The sequence below is a fragment of the Talpa europaea genome, assembly GCF_964194135.1.
Source record: "Talpa europaea genome assembly, chromosome: 6".
NCBI lineage: Eukaryota > Metazoa > Chordata > Mammalia > Eulipotyphla > Talpidae > Talpa > Talpa europaea.
The window spans coordinates 28,434,065-28,461,912 of NC_140072.1; the positions used below are offsets into that span (position 1 = coordinate 28,434,065).

The following is a 27,848-nucleotide window of genomic DNA, read 5'->3' on the forward strand; positions in this document are numbered from 1 at the left end:
GGACCAGCAAGGGCAGCCAAAGGGTAGCCAAAGGCCAGCAAGGAGTTTGTGTAGATTGAGTAACTTGACTCTAAATTCCATCTGTCCAAGCTGTCCTGGTATACTTCACCTATCTTGTCAACTCAGTCTGGGTGTTCAGAAAAGACCTCAGGTGCTCAAAACTGCAGCCAAGGTCAGGAAATCCGCCCACTTTGCCAAGAAAGGAGTAAAGCTGTATTTTGAACCTGCAGAGAAGGATATCCATGCAGCCTTGATCCATGCCCTTGCTGGTCACCAGAGCTGGAAGAGGAGGAGGGAGGCAGGCTCAGGAAGACTGCCTTCAGCAGGTAACCCTGTGACTACACAAGAAAGGGCCCTGTGGGACTAAGCAGCAGGTGCCTGCCAGAAATAAAAACTTTCCCACGTTGTCCACACACAAAGCACAAAGCTGTGTTTCTCAACACCATATAAGTTCAGGCTCACTCCCAAGTCACAGGTGCACAACGGAAGACCCCCATGATGAGCAAGCAGCGGGGCCTAACTCAGGAGACTATACTTAGAGGCTTGCTCTGACCTTCCTGTCTGGAGTCTCTGGCCTGTGCCATACAATAAGCCACTTAGATGCAGGGGATATTTGGTTTGGATCTGGGTTCTGGTCTTGCTGTGATTTCTGTGTGATGGCCTCAATGCCCACCCTGGACTGTAAGCGGCCGTCACCGCAGTTGGTCTTCAAGGAGCGGGTGTTTGTCCACCTCCTCGCTCCTTGCTGCTTTGTAATAATCCTTTGAACTTCTTAGTGCCCCACAGCGCCTGGCTGACCGCTGCCAAGAGCTCGGTATAGCTTTGATCACAGTCTTTAGACATCAGAATTAATAAATAAATACCAAGTTGGAGACAGGCTTTAAAACCTTTAAGAAATCCAGGGCAACAGAGATTCCGCAGAGGCCAGGCAGCCAGTTGGGGGTGAGTGGGGGAGTCAAGTTAGAAAGAGGAACTCTGTAAAAAAAGAAAAGACGCAGGGATCGGGGAGCCGGCGTCCCGAGTGGAGCGCAGCGGAACCCCGGGGTTTCCTCCCGGGCGACGCGCAGGGCCGTGCGTCCCAGCCGGGCCAGACCCGGGAGGGGCTGACCGACTCCCAGGGGAGCCTCTTGGACTTGGGGGCACCCGGCCGGCCAGCCTCTCCCCGGATTTGTGACGTGCCGGGGGCAGCAGTGGTGACGGCGCCACCACATAAAGCCGGGTGGTCGGGGCGGGGGTCTCGCAGGCCGAGAGCCCCGATGGGATGGGGAGGGGGCGGGCCGCGAGGCGCCCCCGGGCGCGGGGGGTCAGCGCAACATTAAAGTGAGCGCCGAGCGCGGGGCCGGGGGCTGGCGCCGCGGCGGCCGCGAGCGCCCCTTGCGCGCCAGGCAGCCGTGGCCGCGCTGGCCGCCCGCGCGCCCCGCTCGCCGAGGCCCGGCCCCGCCCCCGCGGGGGTGGAGCGGCGGCCGGGGGCCGGCCCGCAGCTGGCGGCGCCCGGGCCCGGGGCGGGGGCCGTGGCAGCAGCTGCAGCAGCGGCGGCAGCGCCAGCGCCAGGAGCTGCTGAGGCAGAGGCGGAGGCTGCTCCCGGACGCGTTCGGGCCGCGCAGCCGGAGCCCCAGCCCCGAGGCGCCGGGCGGTGCGCGGGGTGCTGCTGCTGCTGCTGCTGCTGCGCGCCCGCTGCCGCTGGGGCCCCCTCTGCCGCCCGGGCCCGGGCCGCCGCCCGCGCCCCCGCCGACACCCCCCGCGTGTGCGCCTCAGCCGGCACGCCGCCCCCGGCCGGGTCTCCACTTCTCGGCCGCGCCTCCCATGACAGCGCCCGCTCGAAGATGGCTGCGAAGGGCGCACACGGCTCCCACCTGAAGATCGAGAGCGAGCTGGAGCGCTGCCGCGCCGAGGGCCACTGGGACCGCATGCCCCAGCTGGTCCGGCAGATGCAGGCGTTGGTCGTGCCCAGCGGCGGAGGCAACCGGCGAGCCAGCCCCAGCGCCGCGCTCTCCTCTCTGGACACCGGTGAGTGAGGGAAGGGGGCTGGTTCACGAGCGCCCAGCGCGCCAAAAGCGCCGCCTCCTCCAGGAAGCGCTCCCCGACTGCCCCCGGACGGCGACGGCCGCCTTGGGAATTACTCTTCCTGTCGTGCTGATCTGAGGAGCGGCCTGAGGAGTTAGGAAGGGTCTGCCACAGGGGAAAGAGTCCTCCACAGGTTGGGTGCTGTGGGGAGACAGACAAGCAGCTTCTGCTCTCTGCCCTTTAGGATCACGGGGCACCTCTGTTTACTGTGAAATTGTGGTGTCGGCGTGAAACTGATCTGGGCAAGGGCTGGACGCTTGCGCCACTGTTGCAACGCCCCCCCCCCCACCCCACTCCTTAAACTCCATCAGGTAAAAACTGTCTTTCCTGCGCTCCTCCTGCCCCCAAGTCAGGATGACAACGGAGCTGTGTCCACAGCGGACAGGCTGGGGGTTCATGAGCGCCAGGCTGGGGAGGCGGAGAAGTGCACAGAGGCCTGCTACGCCTCGGTTTCCTCGTTGTCCCACTCCGGGTCCACTGCCGCTGGCTTTAGTAGTAGGGCTGGTTTGTCTGGGCCGGGCTCTTGTGCTGGGGGCGGGAAATCACCCTGATGTGGCAGTGGGGAAACACCCGCCCCAGCCTCCAGTCCTGTTCCTGGTGCCTTGGTCTCAGCCTGGAGAGTCTTCCCTGCACCCCTGTGCACAGCCAGTTCAGAGACTTGGGGGAGGCGGGCAGAGAGTAAACAAACACAGATATAAAGAGTTTTAAAGACTGCCCAGCCTGTGTGGACTCTGTGGGGGAGATGGAAGAATAATAGCAATAGCTGAGGCCCATCTAGCGCTCACTGTATGCCAGACCCTGTCTTAGCACTTTAGCCAACTCATGAATTCCTCCCTACAACCCCATGTGCTCTTCTCTGCTCCACTTTACAGATAAGAAAACTGAGGCACAGAGAAGTTTAGTAACTTGAGCCAGCCAATAAGTGGGGGAACCAGGATTTGAACCCAGGTTTCTGTGTACATTCTTTAAGTCATGTACAGTATTACGTCTTAAAGATGTATAGCACAGAATCCGGGCTGGAAGAGTTTCCAAAGTGAACAAGGAGGCAGGGGGGTGACTAGAGGGTAGTCCTGTGTTAGGCTCTGGAGCTCAGAGGAAGAGAAGGCTTCAAGAAGCCAGAATGTGTACTGGCCTCTGACTGGTTTGGGAAGGGCAGAGTGTCTGCCCGGCCCCAGGGAAGCGTAGAAGGGTGGATACTGAGGGGGCCAGGAGGCAGGGAGGGCCCATCGGTGAGACTTTGAGCTAGATCTGAGCATGGCAGTGAGGGGCAGTGACCAGAGCTCAAGGTGTATGCGTGGGAGAAGCTGTGAGGGTGGAAATGGAGACAGACCCACACAGAGCTCGGGGCCAGGAACAAGGGTGTCCTGCGCTCACAAGGGGCTGTACTTCCTACAAGGATCTTGAGTAGTTAGTTAATGGATATCCCAGGGAGAAAGGGTGGAGGAACCAAAATGATTAAGGAATCAGACCTAAGGAATTCAATATTTTAGAGAGTTTTTTTAACTGTCGATCTTGTCAGAGCGGCTAATACGCTCACCTGGTGTGGCGTGCGTGCCACGGTTAGAGGGTAAACACCATATTTCTCATACTTGCCTGGACCACATTCTATCAAGCATTATCGGGAAACACGGGTATGGCACGGATTATAAGTGGCATGGTATAATTATAGTTTCTGTATTTGTTTTTTATTTTAGTAAACAAACCTGTAGGGAGGGCAGGAATGCTTTAGCTATATGGGCACTATGGCCCAGAGAGGTCATGTAATGTGTATGTGGAAGAGCTTGTATCCCAATCTGATTCCTTCCCACCAAGTCCATTTATGGCAGAGTGGGGAGCAGAAAGCCAGATTTGGCTTCAGTGTGGGAGTTAGACCAGCACCAGGAGGGAGGTTTGGCTTTGGTTCTATGAGCAGTTTTTCTCCTACTGTTCAGTTCAGGGACATTACCCCAAAATACAATATACACACACACACAGAGGAAGGAAAACCAAAAGCTACCAAAGACATGTGTAGAGCATATTTTACATTGTCACTTATTTTCATTCGGTCTCCACTGGGTTCCCTGATAACTGGAGGAATACAAAGCCTGTTTACTTAATTTGTTTGGGCGGGGGTGGGGTAGAGGGTCCGGTCCGTGCTTAAAGTTCCACCTGGCCTGTTAGAGTCTACAGCCAGTGACCAAAAGCTTCAACCTTTATATAACTTGGAAGAGAAGAGGAAGGTACTGAGGAAGGAAGCTGAACCCCAGTTGAACCCCATTTTATAGACAGAGGCCCTGTCTATAAATAATAATATAAATAATAATAGCTCCCAGGGTATACATTTCACTTCAGGGGGACGGAGGAGAGAACCCAGCTGTAGGGGGACCTTTTTCTGGTCTGGTGGGAGTGAAGGATCAAGAGATCCTTGGGCAGAAGGGAACCCCACGCCCTTTTCCTGTCTGGGGAGGCTGCTCCCCACCACAAACCTGGGAGGGTTGGTTGCTGCTGTTTGTGTGTTTTCTTTGAAACTCACATCCGGCCTGGATGAAGCAGGGGAACCCCAGAGTGCCACTCACTATGATAGGGTTTATTCATGTGAAAACAAACACCCCATCCAACAGTTAAGTAAAACAGAAAAGAAAAGTTTGTTATGAAAAATTCCCCAAATAGAACCAATCCAATGTATCCCTCAACTAGCTTCAGAAATTATGGCCTCATGAACAATCTTGTCTGAGCAGCACCCTGGCTTATTCTCCCTCACACTGAAATACCTCAGTATGTGTTTATTAAGTTACTATTGAAAAATATAACTTCCATACCATTGTCACCATTCCCCTCCCCCCAATATCTAATGACTAAAATTTACAGTTCGTTTGTTAGAATCAGGACCCAAATAAGACCACACATTGCATTTAGTTGATAGAGTGGTGGGTCTTTCTCCCACCCCCCTAATATTTTATGTGTACATTTCAATATTTGATATTTCAAGTTGAAAGAATTGTGCGTTTGGCATACCTACCGTGGAGATTTGGATATTGTCTTGGGTCTCCTAACCTGTAGTCAACTCCTATCTGTTTTTTTAACAGAGTGATTCTTTTTTTTTTAAGAAGAGATTGTTCTGAGCATTTCTTCAGCTGAAGTTAGAAAGGGATTTGTGGGAGGCAGTAGCTTCTCATGAGTTTGGGCTGCTGCTTCCTCTTGCTGTGGCTCACCCTGTGAGGTGAGCAGCTGCAGAGTCCTGGTGGGGAAGGGACTGATCACCAGACTGGCTGGTGGGACCCAGGTTTCCAGACCGTGAATTGGCAGGTTGTGGAGATGGGAGCATTGCCCTGCAAATGTGGGTTCTATGTACAAATATCCTTCCTTGAGAGAAAACTAAATGAAGTTGGAGTGCAGGAAACCAGCCACCAAAGAGCTTTAAGACAAGAGGAGTGGGGAGACTGGAGCATCCTTTGGGCCTCTGCTAAGGGCAGGGGACTGGATGGGGCTGCTAGAATCAGCCTCCGACTCCCAGAGTCTGTTTCACTCACTATCAGGAAGTCATTCCAGATGACTCTGGGAAAGGAGAAGCTGGAACACAAACTGGAAGAGGGAGTAGGTTTTAGACCTACTTATTTTAATAACTATTAATATTTTTTAATAACTGAAAATCTAGAACTTTTAATAACTGAAAGTCTAGAAATTTTAATTCCAAAATATCCTTCAGTACCATAGACTGACAAGTTGAGAATAGTGGGATGAAAAGGAGAGCTGAACAAGGAAGAAAAGAAAGAAAATTCCCAATACCTATTGAGTGTCTGTTAAACAAAAAAACTAGACCAGGGCCTCCCCAGTGGCGCAGCGGTTGAGCTCTGGGTTGCGAAGCTCCCCGTGGCCTCTGCGGCGCCGGTTCGATCCCTGGCTGCTCCCCGGCCACCAGAGGAGGGTCCCACATGGCGCGCAGACCTCTCCTGCCGCCCACTGCTCCCCTCAGCAGTGTACTTAGGTCCTTCTGCCTGCTCTGCTCCCCGCTCTGGCTCTGGTGAATTCTCTCGCCCTCCCGCGCTTCTGACTGTACCCAGTGCATGTATAAACAAACAAACAAATAAATAAATAAACAAACAAACAAATAAATAATAAATACATGCCTCTTAAAAAAAAAATAAAACAAAATTTAAAAAAAAAGAAAACAACTAGACCAGCTGGGGAGGTGGGGAGGGAAGAGCAAGAGCAAAAAGGCCCTGAACCTCACAGGTATATATGACAATGAGAACAATTCTTACTCCTAACCTTGGAGTTACTGTTAGATTTGAAAGTACTGATTATAGCTCTTAGACTGTTCTTTGTTTCTAAACTATCAGAAGTTCTGCTCTGCATGGGAGACAGGATAGACAGACTGCTCTTTGGCTATGTTCTTGTTGTGAAATATGACTGTAACAATATTATATCTATAAATGGTATAAAGGGCTGTGCATAGTCAGTGTTACTACATAATGAAGTACCTGGCACTCAGTGGGCCCTCAACAAACATCAGTCCTCCTTTCACGGTAAAAAGCATTCTTGCGGTTTAGAGCAGGGCTTCTCAAATGACCCATGGTGAGGAATCCTTTTAATGGCTTTGTTTTTCTTAAATTCCCAATCTGTTGTGCTCTGATACTTTCATAAGATACATAAACTGCTACCTCCCAATTTTTTATTCTATTCAACAGATCTAAAATTATTCTGTGACATTATCAACATTTCTGAACGGACTCCAAATTTCTGCACTCCTTTCTGTGGGATTAGGTCACACTCAGCAACACACACACACACACACACACACACAGAGTCCATGACCACACTTTCAGCAACATGTGTTCAGAGAGTACTGCAGCTATTTTGAGGTGAGGAGCCCACCCTGGGGAGTATTTCCACAAGTGAAGTAAAGGAAGCTGCTTTCTCTGAGCTTGAAAGCTGGGGAGCCAAGGAGCTGTGGGGAGCCCAGGATGGGGCCAGTGCTGCTCGGGTCCACCAGGTTGCAGAAGGAGGTCGGGCTTGGGAAGGGGCGGTTCTCTGGGAGGAGCAGTTCCTAACCTACCCTGGCTTTATAGATGCAGAACAGTTAGTTGGGGAGGAGAATTTGTCCAGAGCCCCTTCTCACTCCCCCTACCCGCCCCCCACCCCTCAAGCTCTCTATCTGAGAGCTGCTGCTCAGATGCCTGCTGCTAAGCAGCTGTGCTTTAGAATTAAAGGAGAAGATTGCCTTTTGTTTGATTTAAATTTTATTTTTGATTAGGAAATATATTCGAATGGGCCATTATTCCAAAGACGCCACAAAGAGTGAAAAGCCTTCCTCATATGCCAACAAGTTATCAGATGTGTGTTTCCTTCCACATTATGTATGCATGAATACGCAGTGGCCCACTCCGTCCACTGTGTGCACTCTGCTTTCTTATCCATTTATCTTAGAGTTCATTCCATAGCAGCACATCCAGAGTAGCTGCACTACTTTGTATGGTAGACTGCTGTCTCTTTCTGTGGATGTATCATGCTTTATTTAATCAGCCCGCTGTTAGGGATATAAATTTTCTGTTAGTGTAAATAACATTGTAAGAACGACCTTATATGTTGGTCATTTTATACCTGTGCAAGACCATCTGTAGGAGTGGAATTGCTGAGTCAGTGGGAATGTACAAAAATAATTTTGATATATGTTGCCAAATTGCCCTTTATAGAGGTTCTACCCAACTTCTACTCTCCCCCCGCCATAACCCCCCAGCAGTGGATGATGGTTTGAAACAGGTACTTTTTTGGACTGTCTACTCTCCATGTTAATTTTAGAAATCATGAGGTAGATAGCAAAGGATCCAACAACAGGCCATGATGTCCCAGAAGGAGAATCTCCGCTGTTTTCGGGATTCTGGGCTTTGGGGTTGTCCTCGGTAGGGGATTTCCCTTAGGGAGGGAGATTTGCAGATTTGGAACAGTGGCTTTGAGTGGTGAGCAAAGTGCAGCGGTCCTGGGAGTGAGGAGGGAGTGACATTTCTGAATAGCCATCTGTGCAGCAGTAAGAACTCTGTGAAGAGAAGGGTGCACTCACCCATTCCCGACATGTAAATTCCTGAACCTCATGGCCTACCCATGGGGTCATGATGATGCTTCTATTCACTCAGCAGCTATTTACGGGTCGCCTGTGTCATGGAAGGCCTGTCCCCACCCTGGTTGTGGGGGAGGCACAATGAGCCAGTCACACAGCATAGCTACCCAGGCCTCCAGGAAACCGTGCTTGGTCTAACCCTGCCCACAGAACACCCAGGTCACCTCTGCTGCAGATGGCAGGAATGTGGTGGTCACAAGACTGGAGTTTTCAGTGCTGTAGGAAAAGGCAGCAAATTAAACCCAGCAGAATAAAATCACCTGCCAGGCAGGGAGGTCTGCAGATAAGCTAACATGAGAGAATCCAGAAAGTGCCAGTACTCAGTGTTCAAGGATTTGCCTCACTAAACAAGTAAATCTGTTTCCCACCATCTCCCTTTGGCTGCTAGGTTACCCCTGGGTCATGTTAAAATACCTCCCAAACAGAATAAGCCAATTGAAATTACATTGAAATTGAAATTAGGAGCACATGAACATGTATTATTAAACTACTTCATATGTTTTTCCTCTTAGATTGTTTGGGGGAAATTCCTTCTTGGTTTTAAGAACTTCTTACCAGTAGTAGGGCATGGGTGTGACTTTGTTCCTTGTTTTAAATTCTAAAATTCTGGGAATTTGTCCCAAGTCCTGGGAACTCTGCCTCCCCAACTGCTAAACTACAGAAAATAAACCCAAAAGGGCTCTTTGTACTGTGATCGTAGTAGAATGCCTGTGTTTTTTCTTTAAAGTTTGCTTGACTTTTTTTTTTTTAAGATTTATTTTATTTATACAAGAGCCTGGGTACAGGCCAGATGCGCAGGAGGGTGAGAGGATTCACCAGAGACAGAGCGGGAAACAGAACAGGCAGACTGACTGAAATACACTGCTGAGGGGAGCAGCGGGTGAGACAGGAAAGGTCTGTGCGCCATGTGGGTTGCTCTGAGGCCGGGGGGGATTGAACCGGTGCTGCAGAGGCTGTGGACAGCTTCACAGCACTTCGCTCAACTGCCTGTGCCACCAGGGAGGCCCAAATTTGCTTGACTTTATGGAAACTTTATTTATTTACTTAGATCTGGGCCATGTACATGTTAGGGTGGGGGTGACAGGGGTGTGCAGGGGCATGTAGCAGTCTCCAATATCTACCAAATCCAGGGGACCGCTGCCCCTGTGACCGTACCCTCTCTGACCCCTGCCTTCTTTTTCAGATGACTTGGGGAAATTGCTTCTGGCCGAGGCCCTCGTGGAGCAGTGTTTGAAGGAGAACCATGCCAAGATAAAAGACTCCATCCCTTTGCCGGAGAAGAATGAGCCAAAAATGAATGAAGCCAGAAACTATCTGAGCGGTATCCTTAACCACGGGAAGCTGCCGGTAAGTGGTCAGCCACTATTTCCCCACCCTCCCAGTCCAAGGCCTCCTCTCCTCTTCTCCTGTCTCCTAGTCAGTTGTCAAACTTTCCCTGGGTCACTTGGTCACTTAAGGGGTGCCCCTGTGCTGATCAGTACAGTAGCCACTAGCCCCATGTGGCACTTGAGTGTTTGAGATGTGGCTAGTCCAATTGAGATGTACTATAAGCATAGAACATACTCTGGATATTGAAGGCTTAGTCCAAAACAAAGACTATAAATGGTCAATCATTTTTATTGATTACCTGTCAAATAATAAAATTTTAGGTATATTGGGTTAAATGAAGGTTGTTACAAAATTAATTTTACCTTTTTTAATGTGACTAGAAAAATTTTAATTACATATGTACGGCTTACATTGCACCGTAAAGTGTATTTCTGTTAGACTTATTATGGGCCTGGTGATTTGGACTTTTGGGGGGTCTCAGGGAAACAAAGCTTAGTGAGCGTATGATGACAAAGGCAAATGTGCAGAGTTGGCTGGTGCCAGCTCACCAGGGCAAACCACTGAAGTCCATGAACATTTACTGAGCACCTGCCTTGTGCCGGGCTTGGTGGGAGGTATGGAGAGAAGCAGAGTTACTGCTTTCTCTAGACCTTTGCTGCTTAAAATCTGGCCCATCCACCACAGTGTATGTATCATCTGGGAGCTGGTTAGAAATGCAAACTCTGAATCAGAATTTGCATTTTGACATGCTCTCCCAGGAAGTCACATGCACATTAAAATGTGAGACTGTTCTAGAGTATAATTTCTGAGCTGTAATAGAGACAAAGTTGTATCATTAGGGACCAAAAGAGGATATGATTTTTCAAGAGATGTTCCAAATTACTGACTTATTATCACAACCTACTGTGTGCAAGACATTGTGTTTTGTACTCCAAGGGCAATAAAGATGAACCCATGGACCCTGCCCTCAGCGTCGTTGCAGATATATTGGGATGATAAGTCCTATCAGCAAGTTGTCCAAGGTAGACTGTGACATGCGCCCCAGGAGTGGTGTACATGAGGAGGCCGGTCCAAGAGAGACACTCCCAGGGTGAGGTGGGGCGTTGACGCATGTGATAGTGGTGCTAGAACTGAATCCTTCTGTAGCCTGAACTTTGAAGGGGGGAGGGATGTAGACAGAGAGATCAGACAGAGATTCCAAGCTGAAGATGCAGTGTGTCATTGAAGGGCTCCTTATAGGAATTTCATGGAAGTCTGTCAATTAGCAGGAGCAAAAGGGAACAGTGGGTAATTAGTTTAAAAGGGATCACTGGGGCCAGAGGATAAGGTCTGGAACACCAGGTTGAGAAGCATGGGGCATATTTTGTGAGGAAAAGTATACATGGAAGTTAAAAGTCACAGTCTTTAGATTCCTTGACATGGATTATCATGGTTCTAGAAGGTTTTGTGTTAGATCAAAGAGCTGCTTAACCTGGAGTGAGTCCCTTGACCTCTTGGGTCCTCCTGTTCCTCACTCTCCAATTAAAGGGTTGGATTTAATTAGTGGGTCTCAATCTTCTCCCACCAAAACCCCTTTAATTTTTTCCTTTCCATAGACTGCATTAATATTTAAAACATTTTAAAATAAAAATGACTCAGGTTTTTATGAAAAAAATTTACTAAATAAACAGGAAGTTTGTTTCCCACTCCTGTCTGCTAAGTTCCATCACCATTTGGTGTATGTTCCACCTGCCTTTCCCTTTGCAGTTACAACACATACGCACACATTAGACTCACAACACATACGCACACATTAGACTCATCAGCTACATATCAGTGTTTGACAGGTGGTTCTGTTTCATTGAGAACTTTCACTTGGAGCTGCCAAAACCTTATTCTTTACATTGGCTAAATAGTATCCACATGTATTGTCATGAAACTGTTTGGTCTACCAAATCATGTTTTTATGTACAACTTTCATGTTGCTTTATTAATCAAAGGCATGCATAGGCACTAGTAACATTGGGGAACTCACTGTTACCCAGGTCAGAGTCAAGAACTGTATGTTGAGCTGGCAAAGTAAAATATTAGAAATAGTTTATGGTATTCTCTGTCCTACCCCAAAGGCCAGGCTGTGAGTGGGGTGATCTGTGAGTGGGGTGATCTACCCAAAGGCCAGGCTGTGAGTGGGGTGATCTGGCACCATATGAAGTCTCAGTCAGATGCCAGGCATCCTCAGTAGTTCTGCGGAATGAGATATGGGTGAGGTTAGTGCTGAGCACCTCCTTGGGCGGTTTGAAATCGGACAGTAGACTCTTGGCGATCCGTAAGATTTTGTCTAGCTTTGTTCTATGACAACGAGCCATCGGTCATGCTTTCTCTTAGCCACAGAGTGCCAGGCATTGCCCCATCTCACTGGTGCCTCACAGTCACCCTCTGCCATGGTGTTTACTATTATCACCATTTTCCAGGTGAAGAAAGTGAGACCCAGAAGGGGTTAGTCACCTAGCCAAGGACCTTGTAGCAGCTGCAGGTCATGAGCGCAGGCCTGTTTGTCTCCCCATCTCAAGCTCTAATGCTCTTTGCCACGTCTTGGTCCTGCCTCCCTAAGTACTGGAGTGGAAGTGAAGACTAAGAAACTTGGATTCATGTTAGTGATGATGATGACACTCCTGCTTTTATAGGTCCCGTTTTGCATCCGTGAAGTATTTCCTTTTGTGTTCTCTTGTCTTCGGTGAGAATCCACAAGAGGTCATCTTTCCCTTTGTATTAACAGAGATGCTCAAAAAAGACTAGGTGATGGGCCCACACCCCACAGCAGGGGGCCACGTCCCTGGCTCAGTGCCTCCCTGCACAGCACCCTTCTGCTGGGCAGGGGCTTTGTCAGAGCACAGGCAACTTCTAATTCTGCCAAGTAAGAACATTGAAATAATAAAAAAAGAAAACAAAAACACCCAACCCCCAAACTGTATCATCTTCTGTTACCATCACTTTATAAAAGAAAGCACATCCCAGCACCAAAAAGCAAGGCAGATATGTTTTCATCTTAAGGGCTTTTATAATACGCATTTAGCTTTAGGAAACATTCAGTCAGTGTTCTTAATTTTCCCCCAGCTTGGTGGAAACCCTCTTGTGGACTTACTGTGGCTACACCCTGCAATGTGTCCTTCTGAGCTGTCCCCATTTATAATAGTACAAGAGGATAATAACAGTAAATAGTAATAATAATAATTATACTCATGCCCTGTATTTATCTAGATCCTTTCTAAAGAAAAGTTCAAAGCTCTTTTGGGCTCTGCCCTACTAATGCTCTTAGCATTGCGATGATGGGAGGTGAGGGATGGGTGTCATTATCTCTCCCTGACCAATGAGGAAAAGGAGGCCTGAGCAGAGAAGAAATGTGTCCGTGGCTTGAGACCAGTGTGGGAATGGTGGAGTGGTTCCCAGCTTGGAAGAACCGTGGAGTATGGAACCCGCAGCCCTGACCCAGGGAAGGGGTAGCTATTTGGGGAGACTAGCATATGACCTTGAAAGCTTTTGCCTTTGAGGCTTACTCAGTGTGAGCAAAGGCAAAGGAAGGGTGTGTATTTGTAAAAACCATTGAGGGAAGAGAGCTTGGCTTTGTACGCTCCGTCCTCTTTGTTGGCTTCTGAGAGGGCAGTAGATGTTGGGGAGTGGTAGAGGCTTCCCCAGGGATCACAGGTACCCCAGACAGATTATGCTGTCCCCTTAGGGAGTCAGGGCCAGGACCTTCTTATCAGTGACAGAGGCCAGGGCTTGGGACCAGCACCCCACCTTCAGTAAGATTGGTGGACAGAATCAATGCTGTGCTGTTAGGGGGCAGTGCCCAATGTCGGGCCAAAGGGACTGTGGCCGCACAACTGAGGCAGTGGGCTAGAGCAAGTGACCGCACAGGGTGGGAGATCTTGCATCAGGGTTGGGCCATGTCCAAGGCCAGGTCTCTGTGGCAGGGCTGGTTAGCCCTAAGGGAAACCCTGAGAGTTCTTGTGTGGGGTGGAGATTTGGGTGTAAACAGCACTTAAGAAAAAAAGGGAAAGAAAACAGGTTTGAATTCACATTTTTTGGTATCTTGGGCTCTGCACTTTCACCCTTGCCTGATAAGGTGAGGCCAGTACCCAGCAGGCCTTGGCCCTCTGCCTGCCTTCTGTCCTGTGTCTTTGACTTCAGTTGCAGGCCCCTCACCTGCAAAGGTTATTTCCAAGACCTTCCACCTAGTTTACATTTAAATATGCATATAAAGACAACCTCCCGCAGTGTGTAAGTTTCAGGCCCCTCAAAGCTTGCCTGGATTCCTGACTCCTGACTTTATTGAAGCTCTATAGTCTCTGGGGATTTCAAGAGAGAGAAGCCAGGATGCTGCCAGCAAGCTGCCTGGAGTCTAGTTGGGAGCATAAGACATACACACGTGCATACACAGACACACAGACACACATGTGCATGCACACACACACACACACACACAATTAGGGACTTTAGTAAGAATCACAGTGTTGGTCATGGACCAGAGGTATGGAGAGAAGAGAGCTGTCAGCCTGTGCTTGGGTATCAGGGAAGGCTTCCTGGAGGAGGCAAAGTGGCCTTGGACAAATCATCATGGCTTATGACTCAGTGAGGGAGTATTCACCCCAGAGGACCTGGTGGGAGTGAGGGCGGGAGCTTTGGTGCTAACATGCTCCTTGTCTTTTCAGCCACAGTACATGTCTGAGGCCATGCTGATCCTGGGCAAGCTGCATTACATGGAGGGCTCGTACCGAGATGCCATCAGCATGTATGCACGGGCCGGAATTGATGACATGGCCATGGACAACAAGCCCCTGTATCAGATGCGGCTCCTGGCTGAGGCATTTGTTATCAAAGGTAGGTGTGGGGGCCAGCCATGGCTTCCCCCCAACACACCTAGCTCTATACATGCCGACCCATGTGCCAGGCATAGGTTGCAGCTCTACGGCTACAGACACTGGTTTGAGGGCCAGTATCCAAGGTACTTAACCCTTGATAGTGCCCAGGCAGGAACCTGCCAGATGAACACAGTGGTAAGCAGCCTTAACAGTACACGGCAGGCACCAGGTCAGATGTCAGTAGACCCAGGCTCTCGCCCTGGCTGTCGACTAGGAGTTACCCAACTGTGCGCCCTTGTACAAATTACCTCTTCACATGCTTGGCCTCAGTTTACTTACCTGTAAGACAGGGTTGTAATACCTGCCCTCACCAGGATTACCAGGACCAAGAGGAACCAGTTGTATAACCAGGTTGAAAAAGCTTAAAAAATGTGCCATCTTGCTATGAGGCTATTTCTAGTGACTGGCATTGGCTACAAATCAAGTTCTTGATGGCCCAGGGCAGCCTGTCACTCCTTGGGCACCTGCTGTGAGTGGCCGTGGGTGGCAGAGCTGGGATGCAGTGAAGAGCAGGACAGAAGCAGTTCCCAAAGAGGGGGTGCGCTGGGAGAGGGGGTGGCCTGGGCACGTCGAGTCAGCGATTGGAATTTCATGACAGGAGGCTGTGGATGGCCCAATGGGGGAATAGTGCCCTTGACCTAGATCCTGAATGTGTTACATGTTGCTTCCTGGCTCCTTCTTCCCTGGATCTGTGAGCCCTGGGGTCCTAAAGCTCGAGGAGTGGCCCTCGGTGGCAGTAAGTTTCTGGGAGCCCAGGAATCTTGAATATTTGATCATCCCCTATTGCAGCACAAACGAATGCCCAGAGTAAAATCTAGAAATGGACACAACCCTGGGGATACTTGGACCCTGGCACTGGGAACATGTTTATTACTGTCTTGTTTATTGCAGAGGGGAGTATTCTCCCCAGCTCATATATGGAGCCCAGAGAGGACACATCCCTTGCCCAGAGTTACCCAGAGATTGTGGAGCCAGGACTAAGAACCTCCTTGGAAAATGAGCCCCCCTTCTCCTGTTTCTCTTGGGCCCCAGGGGGCTGACTGCTCTCTGTGCAGAAAGCAGCCTCCTTGACCCTGCCTCCTGGGGTTTCTTGAGGGCTGTTTGTCCACCACTGACTCCCTGGGTCCTTCTCCCCATGGAGAGGCTGCTCTATCCCCAGAAACCTGCTGAGAGTGTCACCCTGGACAGACCTGGCGCCAGCCTTGGACAGCCAGAAGCGCATTAGGCGTGGTCCACTCTGGGGTACTCTTTTCCCTCTGCTCTCTCAACCCCTTGTCTGTGCCCCTGGCCTACACCATTCTTGGGGGTAATCTTTGTTTGGCATTTGGGTCTCCTGGGCCTCTCGGAGACCACTTCTGCCATGGATTCCCTGAGCCTAACATCCTGCTTTGGGGATCCTTTCACTACTTTCTCCTGTAGACCTGCCTCGGTATCTACCGCTCCCTGTCTCCTGCTCCCTACTCTTTCCAGCACGCCTCCAGCTTCTTGGGGGAACACAGTCCTGGTGGTCAGAGGCCCTACAGGGGAGGTAAGGAGCCGGGCACCGCCGGCGGGGGCTGTTCGGTCATGGGCTGCACTAGCTCCCTGCCCCTCACTGACTGCACGTGGCCTCCCACTTGCCTGCGTCCTCTCTGCCTCTTCCCTTCCTGTTGCCATGACTGCCCCTCTGCTTGGCATGCTGAGGTTCACCTGACCCTGCGTGTGCCCGAGGCTGCACTCGGCCACCAGGGTGTGCATGATGTGGATTTCCCACATGTGGGAGGATCCGGTGGGTCTCCCCATACAGAGGAGAGGGTGGGAGGTTGCCTGGTCATCCGTCCTGACTCCGTTTGTGAGCATGGGGTTGTCTTAGTCTTCTGGGTTGCGTTAACAAAAAAGTAGAGACTGGCAGCTTAACCACAGGAATTTATTTCTCACAGTTCTGGAGGCTGGCAAATCCAAGATCAGGGTACCAGCAGGGTCAGCACCTGGTGAGCACTCTCATTAGGTTACAAACTGCCATATTCTCACTGTGTCCTCACTATGGCCTTGCCTTTCTGTGTGGCCTCCTCTTTGAATCCAGTAAGTCCATCATGAGGTCCCAATCCCATGACCTTATCTAACCCCGATCACCTGCCAAAGGCCTTATCTCCAAAATGTCATCACATTGGGCATTCAGGCTTCAACATCGAAATTTGGGGAGGGGTGTACACAGACATTCTGTCTGCGGCAAGGATGGCGGCAGCAGGTGGCCATGGAGTATTATTCATTGAGTCCTCCTTTCATGCCAGCACCTCCCCGAATCCACAGTGTTACCCTCTGAGTAGGTGTTCTTGTCATTCCTGTGTCACAGCTGAGGTGAAGGAACTCAGCAAGGTCCCACAGAAGTGGCACTGCCAGGACTGGAACCCAGGCAGCCAGAGCTTATAACACCCTAATAGTGCTGCTCAGAATTCTAGACAGAGTAGTTACGGAAATGACCAACCCCTTATCTTATGGGTGAGGAAACCAAGGCTGGCAAAAGTGAAGCAACTTTTCCAGGACACAGTTTGAACTAGAATGTTCCACCCCAGGCAGCCTCTCAGTGTCAGCCTCTGTTAGACTCCAGGTAGCCCCCCCTCCATCCCCATCCCATGCCAACCCCCACAGCAGCTGCCTTGCCTTCTCCGGAACATTCAAGCTGGCCACGCCATCACACCACAATGTATTGACCATTTTGCATTGGATTCTGCTCTGTGGTTGCATTTGGGGCCACCCAGTGGGGCAGGGATTTGGTTCTCAGGCACACGAGGCTGGAGGGAGGGAAGATGGGGCCTTATGTCACAGGAGAGCCCAAGCTACCCAGACCTGGAGGCACAGTGTGTGTGCGGGTCAGCCCCTGTGCCCAATGTCATCTACCAAGTTATGTCCCTTCACTTTGTCTTGGGCCACTGTCTTCACCTACCATGCTTTCTTTCTTTCCTCTGCACATAGTTGGCCCCACACTCTCTTCGTTGAGATGCCTCTTCCACCGGGAAGCTTCCCTTGTTGGTTCCACCTACAACAGTCTCTCCTCCTTCAAGCTCGTTGGAGCTTGGCCCAGTGTGTGAATGCCCAGTCTCTCCAGTTACAAGTCACAGCGGCCCTCCTGTAGTTGTACCCTCGAGGTCCCTGGCCCAGTTCCCACAGGAGAAAGTAAAATTTGCCGGCAGTTGAGTCAGCAAGCACCTGCCAGGGATGACAACATGAGCAATTAGGGGTCCCTTCCCTTGTGGGAGTGGCAGGCAGGCCAGCAGGACCGGCTGTGTGTGCTGGGGAAGTGGCAGTTTGCAAGGAGGTGCTAAGCGTGCAGTAGCTTTGGCAGAACTGATGAGTCATAAGCTACTTAGTGTACCCTTTCCTGCCCAGTATCTGGCATGGTGTCAGGGATATCTGCTCTTTGGAAAAAGCAGGAAATGGAAATACCCCAGAGATAACTGGTCTGTAGTTTATGATCACAGCATGGTAGAGCAGCACAACAGACTTCCTGCCTGGTCCTGGTGCCCCCAGTTCTGTTCTGTGGACACCTCTGCCTTGGCTCTCAGCCATTTAGCCACCCAAGAGGGGCCATTTGTAAAAAGACCTTCTGAGCTGTAGCTCCCCAACATCCACCTCTGTTGGGAACGTCACACCTGGGGCCTCCTATGCCTTGAGTTGAGCACTCTGAAGCCTTGTTTGTCAGGTTTGGGGCCTGCCTGGCTCTGCAGCGCCCTTGAGTTCACCATAGCAGGCCTTTGGGCATTTGAAGGTTGAGCGTTTCTGTGGATGAGAAGCTGGAGTCTAATACTATGTTAACTCCAAGCCCTGTATCTAGAGTCAGGCCTAGAGGTTTCCATTCCTCAGCAACGACCCTCGTGCCTCCACCCCACCCCCAGTGCTCCATTTAATGGGTAAGCAATGGTCTGGGCCGAAGGGCTCCTGGCTTCCTACGGGACAGCCACCACAGGCCCTGTGAAGCCCTGGGGGATCAGGCCTTTCCCAGGCCCCAGCCTTAGTGCCTCGTGGTTCTAGTCTTCTTACACTTCTGGCACCATCTTCAATGGGAACAGAGAATGTCCAGCCCTTATGATCAGGTTTGACCCTTAGCCATCTGTACTGTCATACATAGGCAGAAAAGGCCCCTTGTCAAGGCTGTGTTGTTCAGAGGGGCTGCAAGGAATGATGCTTGCCCCCTTTTTATAGGTCTTAACCAGACCCTCAAAAGTATCCAATTTAGGCTAATCACCTAAATTGTTATACCAAATGCCCTCAAATACCAGACACCACTGCCCAAGGTCTGTCTCCAAACAAAACAGGCAGCATTTCAATTGGCGTTGCTGCTGTCAGCATCTTCACGGTCTCCACATGGCCAGTCCTGCACTTCAGGAATCATTCTCTGACAGATTTAGGGCTGTAATGATTAAAATGCAACTTCAACCAGCTGGTAAGACAGTAGCAAGAAGGAGGAGGGACTGGCCTGTGTAACTAGAAAGTCCTTGGAGTAGGTGGCGTCGGGCATAGCTGGATTCAGGGGCTCCGTGTGTTAGCGTCTTTCTCAGCAGCTCCAGGTTTACATGGTCCTGCGACAACTGCACTCAGCACCTCAGGAGGAGATAGTGCCTCGGGGGAGGCTCTCATTGACTTGGTCAGGTCTCATGTAAACCCTGCACCAGTGATGATGACCAGCACCTAAGTTACTGGGTTAGTGTCCGGGGTGGAACTCCCCCTACTTGAATCTGTGGACCAAATTGGAGATGTGGTTTCTCAAAGGAAATCAGGGCACTCCAAGGACAGGATATGGTGGCATATTTGGGTTTGTTTATTTCTAATCCTGGTATGGCAGGAATTAGCTGTTGATTTTGGCTTCCTTCTCAAAAGGGCGTGGACCCTTTGCCTGGTAGGGAGGTGGGTCAGCACTTCTGGTAACTGCTGCAGTGCCCCAAACTGTGGTCCCCAGTGAGAACCTGGCTTCCAGATGGTGAATAACAAGCAGGCTGCCATTGGAGAGTCTTGGAAGGGGCCTGAGTGTGTTAACTGTGTGTAAACCAAACCTTCATTGACTGCCTTCAGGGCTGCAATATAGATGGTAAACAGAGACTCAGAGAAGGGCAACCGTGGAGCTGGAGAGGAAGTGGGTGTGGTCTGCCTTGTAACCAGGAGACCAGAGTTCGGGCCACCTGTCACCACCAGATGCTAATAGAGACAGGAATTGAATCTTGAAGGTGCATTTTAGTTATAAACAGCAGTAGTGGGTAGATCCCCGAAGCAACATTTTTGCTTACATTGTTAATTTTTTACTTTAGGATAAATTCCTAAAGGTAGAGCTGCTGAATCAAAGGGTATTGCTGGTTTTGGAGACTTTGACACAAGGAAACAAATTGCTGCCTTTTTTTCTCCCCAGATTTTTTAATTGATAAAATATACATAGCATAAAACTTAGCCATAAAAATCATTTTTTTAAATTGTGGCAACATAAAACATAGAGTAAATGCACCGTCTTAGTCACTTTAAGTGTGTAGTTGGTGCAGTGTTAAGTGCATTCACATTGTTGTGCAACAATCTTCAGAACTTCATCTTGCAAAACAGAAACTCCACTCATTCAACAAGTGCCCTTTCGCCCCGCCCCCTGCCCCTAGCAGCCACCCTTCAACTTGCTGTCTCTATGAATCTGTCTACTCTGGTTACCTCAGAGAAGTGGAATCAGAGTACTTGTCTTTTTTGTGGTTGGCTTATTTCACTCAGCATAATGTTCAGAAGAGTCATCCATTTTATAGAATACAATGGCAGGATTTGATTTCCTTCTGGAAGACCGGAGGCTGTTCCACTGTATACCTACACTGCCTTAGCTTCGTCCACTCGCCCAGCAGTGGACACTTGGGTTGCTTCTTCCTTTTGGCTGCCGTGAATAGTATTGCACAATATACAAACAGTATATTTGTACATGGAGATACAAATATCTCTCCGAGACTCTCTTTTCAATTATTTTGAGTATGTACACAGAAGTGGAGTTGCTGAGTCACATGGTACTTCAATTTTTTAGGAACTGCCAGGCTATTTTCCACAGCTGCCCGCATCATTTTACATTTCCACAATTACCCGCTTCTGAATATGACATGTGAGGATTCTTCCCCAACCTGGCCTTGAGGCTTCCTCTCTGAGGACTGAGCAGTGACTGGCATTTCTTTGTTCCCCTTCCCCCAACACTGGGCTTAGCCCTCTTTGGGAGCCTTGTGCTCTTGGGCCAGGTGGATAGGTGGGAGGAAGTGTCCACCCATCTGGAAAGTTCCTTTGTAGAGGAAGCTTTGTGCTTTCCACCTCTGCTCTAGGGCCCAGGGCTCCAAGGGTGGGGCTTTGGAAGGGCGCCTGTCTGGGAGGTGATGAGTCATCTCAGGCTGAGGCGACTAGGCCAGGCGGGTGTTGAACCCCAGGCTGTGCCGGGATCAGCTTGCCTCCAAACTGAAAGTTCTGTGAGTTATTGGAAAAGTAAGTGCCCCCCAGCCCCACCCCGGCACCCAGTGGAGCTGGGTGTTTTCATAGAAAGGCCTGTCTGCTGGTGGGAATCATGAGGCAGTGCCCAGAGCTTCCTGGCAGCCCCTAACATCCTGCCCACCTGATGAGGATGCATTCTAACCGCCACGATCCCCGCTCCATCCTGGGTCTGGTGCTGTTGTCTGGCACTTGTGCAGAAATGCTCATAGGGTAGAGGCGGAGGAAACCCAAGAGTTTCCACTCAGATGTTTGTGGAGGGGGAAATGGATCTGCCTGCCTAGGAGTCAAAGAGCAAAAAGCAGGTACAGAAGCCCCCCTTTATGGAGAGAACTGGGACCTGGGCTGTGGCCCTAGTGAGAAGCTGTTGTCAACTCCAGAAAACTTCTTGGTCTTATCTATGTTAGAAATTTATTTCTAGAGGAAAATCTAAATGACCGAAGCACCTCTGTTTTGATCATTCAGTTCTCTGAATGATAACTACTTTCATCTAAAAAAAGGATTATATCCATTATTTTTAGATACATTTTCATAAGTGAGGTGCACAGACCTTAAATGTATAATATGATGAAGTGGACAAGTATAAATACCCCTGTAACCAACACCCCAATACAGACAAAGAACAGTTCTATCACCCCAGAAAGTTCCCTCGAAAGATTGTTTTTCCACCCCAGGTAGTGATTGGTTCTTTCTGTTCCTGTAGATTAATTTTGTCTTTTTTGATTTTCATAATAACTGTCGTGTAAATCATACGGCATGTACTTTTTTATATCTAGTTTCTGCCCAGCATACTAATCAGAGATTCATGTTGTGCCTATCAAAATTTTATCCTCTTGTTTATTTCTGACTTGTATTCCTTTGTATAAATATACCACAGTTTGAGGCATTTTTGAAAGGGGGTGGGAGAATCCTGCCTAGGACTCCACACTCAGCAGTGCTGAGCATGCACATTCATCTGTGTCCTCTTGCTCACTCACTGACCACCAGGCCGGGCTCTCACGGGGTGTGAAGATCAATCAGAAGTGTGCAGGGGGATGTTACAACACAGCAAGGAAGCACAGCAGAGGAGCAGAGCTGAAACTGTCTGCTGTTCTGAGGTCAGGAGGGCTAAGAAGCCCTCAGAGAGGAGGTGGTTTTGCTTAGAGCTTCCAAGGAGGGTGGCGTGTAGAGGATGAGGAGACCCTGCGGGAGAGGCCTGGCTGGGACTAGAAGGGACTAATGAAGCACAGGGAAAGTGGAGGCCCCAAGACCAGGATTACTGTATTCACTGCTCTGCAGCGGCCAGCCCTCCCGACACGTGGGTCTGGCAGCCTGGACCTGCCAGGCAGCTGGCATCATCCATCCCAGTTCTGGTCCAGAAGTGGGGCAAGGGAAACAGGTCAGCAAATTATGTGGGGGAACAGACAGGACAGAGTATTAAAACAAATCCACCTTGTGTCTTCAGGAGTTGACTGGTCTGCCTGACATTTGGAGGCCTCTGAATGGTTCATGTGTTTGTCCCACCTTCTGTCTGGGCCAGCACTGGCAGTGAACAGGGGGTCTGCCTTTCCTGTCTGCCTTGTAGGTCTCCTCCAGTGTGCCCTGTAGGTCTCCTCCAGTGTGCCCTGTAGTCCTTTTTCTCCTCTAGTCCTTTCAGGCGAAGAGCTTTTCCCTCTAGGTTGAGGCATTGGCAGCAGGTACAATGACGTTTGGTGACCCAGGTAACTAAGTCTTCATATTAAGCAAGGAGTCCTGTGTCTGCCTACCCCCAGGCTGAGGCATCCTGACCTTTGGACCAGTTCACACCGCAGCCTGGCAGAGGGCAAGGTCACTGAATCCCTGTGAGTTGGAATCTGGCCAAGGGAAACAGTAATTCTTTACCTTGTATTTGCAGAGTACTTTGTACTTTGTCAGGCAGGATCAGACTTGCCCTTTCTTCAGCCAGCCCGCCAGTACTTGCTGAGTGCCTACTGTGCGCCAGCTTGTAGAAGGGTGCACACAAACCATGCCTTTAAGGAGCCTTAGTCTGGCTGGGCAAACATGAAAGCAAATAAGGATCAGAAATGTTGCAGTGGGACTATGTATAGACCGGTGCCCAGAGGGGAACAGCTGTTTGTTCCAGGGCATATCAGGAGGAGCTCTGTAGAGGAGGCAGAACCCAGTGGGTCAGAAGGCGGGTGGTAATTTGAGGGGTGCCTTTAGGCAGGAGGAGAAATTGAGCAAGGTCAGCAGTTGGGAACAGGAGTCTGAGTGTGGATGCAGTCAGTATGATGTCTTTAAAAAAAAATTATGCATACAAGAACTGGGGTACAGGCCAGAGATGGGGGGTGTTGAAAGGATCCACCATAGACAGAGTAGGGACAAGAACAGGCAGATCTACTGCTAAGGGGAGCAGCAGGCAAGACAGGAGAGGTCTGCTGCACCAAGTATGTCACCTCCCTGGCCGGGGATCAAACTCGTGCTGCAGTGGCTGGTGATAGCTTGACAGCGCTGTCTTCAACCCTTGCACCACCAGGGAGGCCCCAGTGTGGTGTCTTAGCTCCAAGTGTGGTAACAAAGTGCCATAACCATAGAGGTTTCTGAAGGCTGGAAGTCCAAGAGAAGGTACCAGCCAGCAGGGTTCTGGTGAGGGTCCTCTAACAAGTTGCAGGGTACTGATTTTTTGCTGTGTGCTTATGTGGCAGGATTGAGGAAGGCTCTTCTGGGTCCTCCTTTACAAGGCCATTACTGTCATTCATGAGGGTGCTGTCCTCATGACCTCATCACCCCCCAGAGGCCCTGCCTCCTCAAGCCACCACCTTGGGCATTAGATTTTCAACATGTGAATTGAGAGGGCAAGTAGTTTGAAACTTAACCCCCAAATGCAGTGGCATTTTGGAAAGAATGGATTGGAGCAAGACGGAAGGCAGGGAGGCAAGTTAGGAGGCCAATGCGTTCATCCATATGAGAGATAAAGCCTGAAGGGCAGGCGAGAGCCAAGTCTGTTCATGGTGAGCACCCACTATCTAAGAGTGCTATGTGGGGGACAGAGGTGAGAGAGGCCTGGTTCTGCCCATTGGGAGCCCACAGTCCAGCCCAGGACAGTACACTCTCTAGTCAGGTCTGTAGAGTTACAGGGACAGAAAGACAATACAAACGGACTTGGACCCAAAAAAGATGGCAGCAGTGGGTCAGATCTTTGACTTACAGAATGGAAAGTGTCAAGGGGTAGCGCTCAGGCAGGGTGCTCAGTGACCCCAGGAAACCACCCTTCCCCATCAGGCCTCATCTATACTCGTGTGGACTTCTTTTTGTTGTTGTTGTTCACTCTTTTTCCTGCTTAAGAAGAAATGGACCCAAATAGTGTTGTTTTCCTTTGTAGCATTCACTTCCAGTAAATATACCAATGCCTGCCCTTCTTGGAGTCTTACAAATTTTCGGCTGAGGGGGTTGTGTGTGGCTTTTTTTTTTTTTTCCTTAAAACTATGCTTTAATTTTATATAAAAAACTTTAATGGTAGCAAAAAACACAGCAGATAAAATTTACCATTAACCATTTTCAAGTGTGCATTTCAGTCGTATTGACTACATCCTCAAGGCGCAGCTTCATCCAAAGACCGGCGTTCCTAACATTTCCAGACTGGCCTCCTACCAGGTTGACAAGCCCAGTGGAAAGAATGAAAATTCTGGATTTGGTTCTTCTTGGCCCTGACCATGGGCTCAGCTGGCTCATGTACCTCCCCTGGAGGTCAAGTGGGGTCATGGCCCTCCAGAGACCGTGGGAAGGGTGCTCAAAGGGACAGTGAGGTGCTGTTGCTGAAAGAATGGGGAGCAGATGCTGAGGAGTTGAGAATAACAGATATCTAGTGCAGTAAGACCTGAACGCAGATAACTTAGGTGAGGCCGAAACTGGTTCCACGGGAGGGGTGTGTATAAAATCCTGTGTAACTCAGGCATCTACTGTCTGCTGGGGAGGGTGGCAGTCCCCCAAAAATTCACATTTTGTCCACACAGAGATTTCAGCCCCTGGTGGGAAGGAGAGCCACACGTAAATAACCACTATACAGTGTAGAAATGGTGAGCGCCCAGGAGCAGATGTTTTCTTATAGCAACTGGAAGGAGGGGTCAGGAATAGTTGCTGGTGGAGCTGTAAGAACAGGCAGGGGTTGGACATGGGCGTACCACAGATTCCCCTCATGGGCACAGCTGCTGCCGTCAGCCCACTGCTTGATCCTGCTGCTGCTGCTAATACCATCATGGCTTCAGCTTCTCCTTCCCTTCTATGGACCTCCGCCTCCCACTGGCTGCTCCAGAGCCTAGGTCTCCTCAGATGAGCCCACCCTGGGTCTTTGGGAAGGGCCTGGAGTCAGGGTCCACCCCACCTGCCACAGCACAGGTCTAAGATGCTGTCTCCCCTCTGCAGGCCTCTCCCTGGAACGCCTCCCCAACTCCATAGCATCCCGCCACCGCCTGACGGAGAGGGAGGAGGAAGTGATCGCCTGTTTTGAGAGGGCCTCCTGGATCGCTCAGGTGTTCCTGCAGGACCTGGAGAAGGTGAGCTGGGAATCATAGCACCGTCGTGGTCATGGCTGCTCTCCATCAAGCACCTGTATATATGGCCCACTTAACCTAGAGGTTCTCATGCAAATTAGAAAAAGCCACCCTCTCCATCAGCATCCAGAGATGGATGCATCTATGGAAAGATTATAGTATGCTGATTCTGTTAGAGACTCTTGACTGCCCAATAAAAGTGATGACAAAAAGCTGGGCTTCTCAGCCTCAGCACTGCTGACATTTGGGGCCAGATAATTCTTTATTGTGGGACTGTCCTGTGTATTGTAAAACATTCAGCAGCACCCCTGGCCTATATCCACTAGAGGCTGGCCAGCATGGCCCTAACCCCCAGTGTGACAACCAGAACTGACCCCAGGGATTGCCATATGTCCCTGAGGGCAGATCACCCACTTGTTGACAGTCCTTGCTCTACAGCCTCCTGCTTAGTTGCAATTCAAGGGGACAGAGAAGGGACTAAGTGGCTCAGCAAAAACAGGACTGGAGTGTGATCCCTGGCAGGTCTACTTGGGAACCTGAGTTGACCTTTTAGGATGTCTTTGCATTTGGATTATGTGTAGTTTAGAGGAAACTTTGATAAAAAAAGATAGTCTCATGTTCCATCAGCAGCCTAGGCTTTGGACTTCCGTTTTTTGTTTTCCTTTTTTATATTTTTTTTCCTTTGTTTTCCCTTTTGTCGTTGTTGTTATTATTTTATTTATTTATTTTTGGGTGCTTTGGACTTTCAAAGGGGGAGTAAGGTGACAAACTGTAATGGTGTCCAGGACTGAAAGCAGAGCCCAGTGGCAGTGCACAGACAGCCCAGGCAGCTGGTTGTCTCAGGGCAAAGGCGGGCAGGACAGAGAAGTCTGTCATTCATGCAATGCTGTATCCCTCTTAAGACCCAGCCCAACCTCTGAGGAACTCTTTTAAATTTTTGATTTCTGAAAGATAAGGTGGATGACTCATTGATTTTTTTTTTTTTAATGGATCAGAGAAGGGAGGTGCCCTAGAAAAGGCAGGCCTATCTCTGTGGAGTTGGGTGGGGCCCTAAGAGTTGAGGCTTAAGGACAGCTCAGCCCTTGGACTGTTGTACATCCCATGGTGATTTGACAGAGACAGTATATGGGTCATATGGTTGACCCTCAAGTGTTTGTTGAATGAATGAATGAACTAATAAGTGGTACAGATAGCCTGGAATCTGGCCAGACCTGAGTTTGAGGTCCAGATTTTGTGACCTTAGACACTTTCTGAACCTCAGTTTCCTAAAATCAGACAAAATCAACCTCGTAGGGCTACTGCGGGCACCAGTATTTAGATGGAGAGAGGATACTTAAGACACATTTTCCATTAAAGCGAGTTTTAGGTTGAGTTTGACTGAGAAGCGCACCACATGCACTGAGGTGCCTGGGGACTTGGGATGGTGATGGGCCTCCTCTGCGGGTTGCCCCTCACCATGGCCCCTCTGCCAATGAACTTAGAGACAGTGGCTCTCTCTGTGTTCCCTCCCCAGGTCACAAATAACACCACCTCCCGGCATCTGAAAGGCCCTCCCCCAGTTGACTTTGAGCTCACCTACTTCCTGGAAGCTGCCCTCCAGAGCGCCTTTGTGACAAACCTGAAGAAGGGGTAGGTTGCCAGCAGCCGAGCGGGATCTGGAAGTTTCTCTCTGGGCTGGGCGCTCTTGACATTGGTTGAGTTAAAGTTGGGCCTCCTTATCTGGCCTGTGTGTGCACGTGCCTGCTCTTGAGAGGGTTGTTGGGGCTGCTTGTTCACATCTGGTCCACAGAGGCAAGCTGAGGTGCCCTCAGTGGGAAGGGCCAGGCTTCAGGAAACCACTGAGGTGATCAGGCCTGCACGTTGCTGGGGAGAAAGCTGCTGAGAAGAAAAACAGATGGTTCTTTTTAGAAGGGAGGCTGGAAGGTAATGTGGAAAGAGTTAAGGACAGTGAGCTGTGCGGTGAGTGCTGGTCTGTGTTGCGCTTGGTTGCTGGAGGTGTCGGGTAAAGTCATTTCACTTCTCTGTGCCTCAGTCTCCCCCAAAATCAAATGGGAAGAGTGAGTCCCTCTCACTCTAACTTTCAAGGGGTGGTGACATACGAGGGGCAGCGCGGTGAAAATAAAGGCCTGGTGTCATTTTTGGGGGAGTGATGAGGTGGTAGAGGACTGGAGGACCCTGGGGATCCTCCCCCACCTCAGACCCAGTCTTCTGCTTCCTGGGGCTAAGCAGGATGCCCTCCTTCCCTAAAGGATGCAATGGATGCTTCTAGCTCAGCCAAAGCAGAGGGTTAGGTAGTGTATGAGCCAGGCTAGAGTGTGCTTTGTGGGGTATGTTGGGATGGTGGTCATGGGAGGGGAGGGGAGAAGCTATGCAATCAGGCAGACACATTGCATGCAGCTATGTATGGCTCGCCCTTAGGCCACCCCTGCAGAGCTCAGTGCTGCCCACCAGGAAAGCTGCCAGATGGGAGCAGGGGTTTCCTGTATCCATCAA

General features: G+C 50.1%; 1 protein-coding gene across 1 annotated transcript in view; it reads left to right on the forward strand.

The window, feature by feature from the left end:
* Positions 1-1,823: 1,823 nt before the first annotated feature.
* TTC7A (tetratricopeptide repeat domain 7A) overlaps positions 1,824-27,848 on the forward strand; it is a gene marked incomplete at both ends in the record, with an annotated part of 101,761 nt that continues 75,736 nt past the window's right edge. Inside the window, 7 exon segments of the mRNA XM_084235654.1 lie at positions 1,824-2,007; positions 9,342-9,505; positions 14,176-14,344; positions 15,790-15,821; positions 15,823-15,913; positions 25,228-25,358; positions 26,869-26,984. Of these exon segments, the coding sequence (XP_084091780.1) occupies positions 1,824-2,007; positions 9,342-9,505; positions 14,176-14,344; positions 15,790-15,821; positions 15,823-15,913; positions 25,228-25,358; positions 26,869-26,984 (887 nt within the window).